Consider the following 7307-nt stretch of genomic DNA (forward strand, 5'->3'; position numbering starts at 1 on the left):
TTTGATTTTTCTGAAAGTCGACAGAGCCCCTTATAATCCCGTGTGCCTTATGTATGAACTCTGGTTGTGTTTACTGACCTCGAAACGATTTTATGTGCACGGCGCTCAAAAATCTGTCAGATGTTTCAGTACGACCCGCATTGTACATTGTGAACCTGCAATGGAGCATTACGGCTATCGTAGGCGGAGCCTGGCGGAGTGATACGTACTGCACCTCAACATGATATTACCGTATTGTGTGTGTTTAACCTCTCTTTAAGTTTTGTGGATATTATACATGGTTATGCTGAGGATGTGTCGGCCAGTTTCCACTGGAAATGCCTTTTGGTTAAACTGTCAGCGAGAAATTTGCACTGTTACATTTTTATATAACTTTAATGCAGATAAAAAACAGCTGCTTGTTTAAGTGAAAATACATTATTAGTGCAAAAGAACCCATCAAAGTTGTGGAGTTGTAAAGTGCTATACGCTATATTTTTTATTTTTATTGTGTACTTGCTCATTTCACTGTTTATTCATTACTTAATTACTACAGTGTAGTATGAATTGCCATGAGAGAGGTCTTTACCTGCAGGAAAAGCTGTAAAACTTGTGAAAAAACAGTTAAAAGTCCCAAATTTATGACCTCCTTAACCTTTGGCCAGATTAGCATCTTTGCCTGGATGATTCAGGGTCCTAAACCTGACATCCCTGGTCTATAATCTTTGCGCTGTCTTATAGTTCCTGGCTAAAGAGTATTGAGGGCCAATTACTTTAATCAGCCACGTAATTCAGACATTTTTGACTGTGGTTGCTGGCATGGTTTTTACAGTAAAGCAGCCTGTTGTTCTTCTGATATTACTGTCTCTTTTGACATAAGGCGGGAGTGTACAGTCTTGCACTGTGCAGGTAAACGGTCAGCTGTGCAAGGATGGCACTGCTTCAAATAATGTCAGTTGCCTTTGTGGTAACATGCGTTTGAAATGCTTTGCAGCGTGCACTGTTTTGATTCTTCACACACCTGAGTACAGACTGGTGTTCACAAACACGTCTTGGTTGGCTGCTGCTTCTAAACATATCGTGGGTTGTCGGTCTTGCATGCTGCTCAGTAACATTCAATATTTATTATTTACTGCTGTTTGTGTTTATGTTGGTTGTAGCTGTGGTTTCCCTACTGTGATGTTTTCCTTGTGCTTGTTTTAGTTTTTTTCCCAGCAGGTGATCAAACGCATTTTTAGTGTCTTTTCTCTCCGTCTCTCTTCTCCTCTGTCTTTCTGAGCCTCTTCCCAACTTCTCTTTTCCTCGTCTTTCACCTTTCTATCCCTAGTCCTGTCAGTTTAGAATCTAATAACTTAAAAGTAGTGCTGTCAAAATTAACGCAGATTACGCCGTCATTACGATTAACGCGATACAAAAAATGTAACGCCAACACATCTGGAGTGCAGAATGACTCAAAATCCCTGAAATGTTTCTGTCAACGCATTTCGGGCAGTTTGTCTCGGCAGAAGGAATTTTATTTTTACAGAAGCACTTCCAGCTTAAAATATCACATTGAAGCGAAGCTTATGTTAGTCAGGGATGCTGCTAGCACTTTGGCTAACGTGTCACCCAGCTTGCTCACGGAGCATCAGGGGCTCGGTAAGTCGACCTCGGACATATTGATTGATGCCAAGTGGATTGCAACAAACTGCAGACCTGTTAATGTCGTTGGGAACAGGCGCTTTACAAGCTTTGGTTCCTCGTCTCAAGGACTTGAAGTGCCTCTCCAAGAGTGACACAGAGAGAGGATAAATGTTCACAGTTTTTTGTTTACATGAAGGTTTAAGATGTTCAATAAACATGTTAAGTGTGTATATTTTCCCTTTTTTCTGTTTGCTCATGCAAAATGAAATGCGATTAATATAGAATAAAAATGAATGATATTTAATTGTGATTAATCAAGATGAATCCACAGTAACCCTGTGATGAATCTGATTAAATATTTTCATTGTTTGACAGCACTAATATATATTATATATGAGTGTAAACTTACCTATTAGTATATAGGGGTTTTTTAAGTTGTATTTCACAGGAGAGAAGCTGTGTTAAAAGACTGAAACTATTCATATTCTCTTTGAATTTAAGCATTTAGCATTCTTTGTGTTTATTCTGCTTCATTATGTTGCATAAATGTCAGTTACAAGCTTAAATATAAAGTTGAAAAAAATGTAATTGCAACCAGGCTATTGATCAAGCAATTGCGATTAATCGCAATTAACTACAGAAAATTGTGAGTTAGTCTTTTTTAATCTATTGACAGCACTACTTAAAAGTAAAAATAAATAAATAAATAATAAAGATCGAACAAACTATGACAATCAAGTGGGCCAGTATGATAAAAGCTGTAACGATCTGTTGGGCTGTGACAGACAATCCTGATTGCTACAGTCCAGAGAGGACAGGCACAATAAACCCCAAAAACATTTCACTTGTTGCTGCTGCTTTTTACAAATGTCATTTCTCATAGACCAACACCCAGTTTTTAGATGCCAGCTTGAATTTTGTTTACGTTCCAACCTCTGCTTCAGAGGCAGCCACATGTGACCTCGCAGCCACATCTGGTGCTGCAAGACTCCAGAGCAAATATCTGTGCTTCCTTTTATTGTTGTGTTGTATGCTTTGTCTTCATGCTGACGTTTGATCCTTCAAATATATGAGCAACTGTTTTATAGAAATTTACTTCTGGTAATAAATAAATGCATCAGCCATTTCCTTATATTATGGGTGCAATAAAAACTCAGGTGGAGCCTAAAAGTTCATTTAAATCATGTTTAAGTTTCAACGTTTGGTTTGGTTTTTTTTAATACACACATACATCAAAAAGTGCTCACACAAATATGACAAAGAGACTTTTCGGTTCCAGAAACAGAAAGGACTTGAGCTCAGAGTTTTTTTCTTCCTCTCTCTATTAATTTTACTCTTTTCCCTCCTACTAGCCGTGAAGCAGTTGCCTGACAGAAAGTTACATTTTTACCTTTACATCAGAGAGGTTTAACGCATCAGTGTTACAATAAAACTGTAACACTGCTGGTTGCCCACGTTGTGACATGAATGAGTGTTGATTGCGTCTTTAACACATACCTGGGGAAGGCATCGAAGCAGTAAGTCTTGCGTGTGTCAGGGAAGGCCACCCGCAAGCCCGACATTAGTGGTGAGTGCAGGATGACGGCAGCACATTCATAGCGAGCAGCCAGATCGATGGTGGGCACCGTGCCGATGCTCTGACCATACAAGATGATATTCTCAGGAGTTACACCATACCTTTACAAAGACACACAGAAAAGCCACATTCATTTATACTGTGATGTTACTCAGCATACACAAGGCTTCACACATGAAACACTACATAAACTACTACAGGCTCATTTAAACCATCTGTGACGCCATTTAAGCAGCAAGTGCTTAAATTAGAAGTTTAAAACTAAAAGGCAGTCTGAAGGGGTCACATTCGTGCTGACCCTGGCTGCAAATATGGGTTTTTGCTAAAAATAAATTAAATAAATAAGATGAAGGTTTTTCTGTCCATATTTTACTCTGGTTCTCTTGTTGATGGCTAAACTGAGACAGGAAAATCCAGCTGTCAGCTGTAATGTTAGTTTGTAGAGCACTTAATGAACGAGGACTGTTTGGCGGAGAATCACTTTGAGTCAGGCGATGTCTTCTTTTTGTGTTCCCTTTTTTTGAACAGTATATAACACAATATAATATATAATATATATTTTTTCATCCTAATCAGCAAAATATTTAGATTCTTATATTATTGTCATTGGAGTTTAGACTATGTTTGTACATTTAACATTCAGCAGCTTTCTAAATTGAATAGTTTATTTTACAATACAGAAAAACAAAGACTTTACCACAGTCAAAATTATTAGACCTGATAGACCCAGGTGCCAATAGTCATCTACTAATCATAAGGTTGGCCTTTCGATCCCTGGGTGCTCCCTGGGTGTCCATACCAAATATCCCTGTTTAATGATATTAGAGTGAATATTGGATAGAAAGCACTTAAACATAGAAAAAAGTGTTTTTGTGAAAGAGTGAGTCTCTCAAGCTGGACCTTCAGTTCACCCCACAGACTTTGAAAGAGATTCACGATTCCTTCCACTTTGATTGGATTCCTGGTTCCAGATATACTTGAAGAATGTTTCTTTGGGATGCACGCCACTCCCTTCTTTCTCCAAAAAAGCGTCTCAATGTCCAAAGAGCTCTAGTTTCATCAAATAAAAGGATGCAGTTCCAGTATTCATAATTTTTGTCCACGTTGTCCTCCGTCTTGATGGTGTCTCGCCTGCAAAAGTGGTGTTTTTCTTGGTCTACGACCTCGCTTTCCATTTGTGTTCAGTGTTCTAGTGGTTGTCCTCTTTGAGACTAGAATTCCCAACTTGGCCAAGTCCTTCACTTCTGTTTTGGAAGACAATTCTTGCTAGTTTGTTCCCAGTGTCTTTGGAATCTTTTGCTTCCTGCCTCTGCCAGGCTTGTTCTGTTTGAATTTCTTGATTCCCACTCCATTTCATAACACTATGGTAACTTTGTATATTCATCTCCTGCTTTGTTAGTACCAACAATTCTTTTTCTCAAGCATAAACTCATTTCTTGTGTTGTTGGAGCTGCACTGCTTTTATCATCTAGTATAAATCTAGATGACAATGAATGTGATCTTTATGTTATCACCCTACTGGTGTATTAAAATAATGACACTATTATGAGATTCATAATAAACTAAACGTTGCTCCTAAATACGTCTGTTTTTTGTCGTGGGTGAAACACTCAAGCATGTATTAAAGGAAGCATCGAAGCAAAGAATTTGTGTGGAGCATTTTTTTTATTATCGAATTATTTGAATTAATTGATGAATTGTTGCAGCCCTACATTTAACTACTGAGAAATTCTTTCAGTAACAGTATGACAGTGGATCAACCATTAGACATGTGACCTGGAAACTGGCATAGCGTTTCCCAGCTTCTCTTCTAAAGTACTGCAGTCCTGACAGAAAACAGTTAGTCTGTCAAGCAGAGGAGATTCTGGATGGCATGTCCTCTTGCCTTCACTCACAATCTGGAAAGGAAGCTTAAAACAAACCCTCCCATTCCCTGACAGTGCTGGGAAACAAACTATACCACAGCAAACACACAAAGGTTTTTTTTGTTGTTGTTGTCGTTTTTGTTTTTTTTAAACCATTCTGTTTCCAAATCCAGCTTTACAAAGGATTTGGAGTAGAGGTGCTGTGTTGGACGTCCCCTATGAAGAGATGTCATTGCAACAGCTCTTCAGATAACAGCTTGGGTGTGACTAATCTTTTGGCCTAGACAAGTACTTCCTCTGATAAGCAGCTACTGAACTGCGCAGTCATCCTGACAGCTGATTATGACCTGACACATGGATGGGCAAAGTCCCCGCTGGGTGCCATCTGACTCACAACTCCCTGGACTTTGGAGCACCAGACAGACCATTGTAAGGAAAAGAGACTCATCGTTGAGAATGAATGCAACTGTATATCATGGCTACTAAACGATGAAGAACAAAAAGAAGAAGACCAAGCAGATGGACATCACCAAATGACTTTCATGAGCCCTCAGCAGACAAAAGGCATAAATGTGTTTTGTTTTTTTTAAATGGCCAAAAATTACAGATATGTTTTAAGACACCCAGTGGAACATCTTGAAAACAGAGCAATTTACTGAAATGACCTGTTTTTCAGGGATAAATATCGGGAGTCAGTCAACACTGTGAAAAACAGTGGTTTAAGAATAAGATCTCTCAACAACATGGTGATTTATGGTATGCCGTGAACAATGTGGAAAAGAACGCTTAAGAGCCATAATATCTGGCAGATATAATGCAGAACCAGCTTCAGCAAAGGTGATGTGGTATCTTCAACACTGTGATCGATGCAATTATGTGCAGGAACTTCGACGGCTGGAGTCCAGTTCAACAATGACCAAGATTGAGTCATGAGTGTGTATGTCATAGGAAACTTGCACATTTTGTCAACAAAATACATGTTTTAAGGCAACATTTATCACCAAAATGCCTTTTACATCCGTATATCATAGGTGTCATTTGGTTTGACACCTATGATATACAGTATTCTGGAGAAGGTATAAAATGTCACTGTATGTGTGTGTGTTTGTTTTATATGTATAGACTTTTTAAAAAAATTATTAATCATGATATAACATGGTCCAGACATGAGGAGGAAACTGTGACAAAAGGAGCTGTGTGATGCAGTGCATCCCTCACCAGCTGGATTAAAGAGCACAGGTAACAATAACACGTATACCAGTTGTTGCATTGCAGAGGTGTTCAAGTAGAAAAACAATAATAAATAATGTTTTGGTTCTATAACATTTTTCTATTATTTCTCTATTATGGATTAGGTGCAAGAGTTTTTGTATGTGTGGGTAATTCAATAACAGACTAATGCAACAGCAGACTGTGCCTCGTTCTCAGAGGGACAGCAAATGGAGAGTGATAGTTTAGATGAGGAGATGGAAGGAGGAAGAGAGTAAGTCACAGGCGCTGTCACCGATCTTTGCATTTTATTATTATCTCATAACACTTGTTTAATCAGCTACCAGCTCTCCTGTGGACTTTTTAATGTCTACAGTGTCAGATCAACACAGCCCTGCCCTCCAGCACCATCAGGAGCAGCAGCAACACCTCAACAGCAACAGTGTACCCATCAGGTAAAACATAGGCTACGTTTGCTTTGCATTGTCCCTGCCTGATGACAGTGATATAGTATGGTGTGATTTCATATTAGATTCTTGATGAATGTGGGTTGTTGTTATTCTGCCCCTTTTTAACTTTCAGCACCATCTCTGCTCATGGTCAACTTCACTCCAGCATGTTTTCTGATGAGGCGAAAAACTGGAGCACCAGGAAGCACATGTAAAATGTCTACACATAGAAAGGCTCTGAATGGGTGAGACATGCAAGTCGGTAACACCACAAATTAATAATCTCAAATAAATTATCAGTTATGGGTAGGGATGGGTACCGGTAGGTTCTGACATAAACGGTAGTAACCAGACCAAAAAGCAGCGCACATTTCAGTGCTTTATTTCGGTGCTTTTTTTCCCCTGAGATGTCACACACTTTAGGAGCCAATCATTTTAATAATAATAATGATAATAATAATAATAATAATAATGGATTTATATAGCGCTTTTCAAGGCACCCAAAGCGCTTTACAATACCACTATTCATTCACTCTCACATTCACACACTGGTGGAGGCAGCTACAGGTGTAGCCACAGCTGCCCTGGGGCAGACTGACAGAAGCG

The 7307-nt window shown here is 38.9% G+C and overlaps 1 protein-coding gene across 1 annotated transcript in view; it reads right to left on the reverse strand.

Moving 5' to 3' along the window:
- Positions 1-7307, reverse strand: part of abhd17c (abhydrolase domain containing 17C, depalmitoylase) — a 50555-nt gene that overhangs the window by 11184 nt on the left and 32064 nt on the right. The window contains exon 2 of the mRNA XM_005742892.1: positions 3100-3279. Within this exon, the coding sequence (XP_005742949.1) occupies positions 3100-3279 (180 nt within the window). The remainder of the gene's footprint in view (positions 1-3099; positions 3280-7307) is intronic.

This window comes from Pundamilia nyererei, unplaced genomic scaffold (assembly GCF_000239375.1).
Source record: "Pundamilia nyererei isolate P.nyererei 1_Seehausen unplaced genomic scaffold, PunNye1.0 scaffold00124, whole genome shotgun sequence".
In the NCBI taxonomy this organism is placed as follows: Eukaryota; Metazoa; Chordata; class Actinopteri; order Cichliformes; family Cichlidae; genus Pundamilia; species Pundamilia nyererei.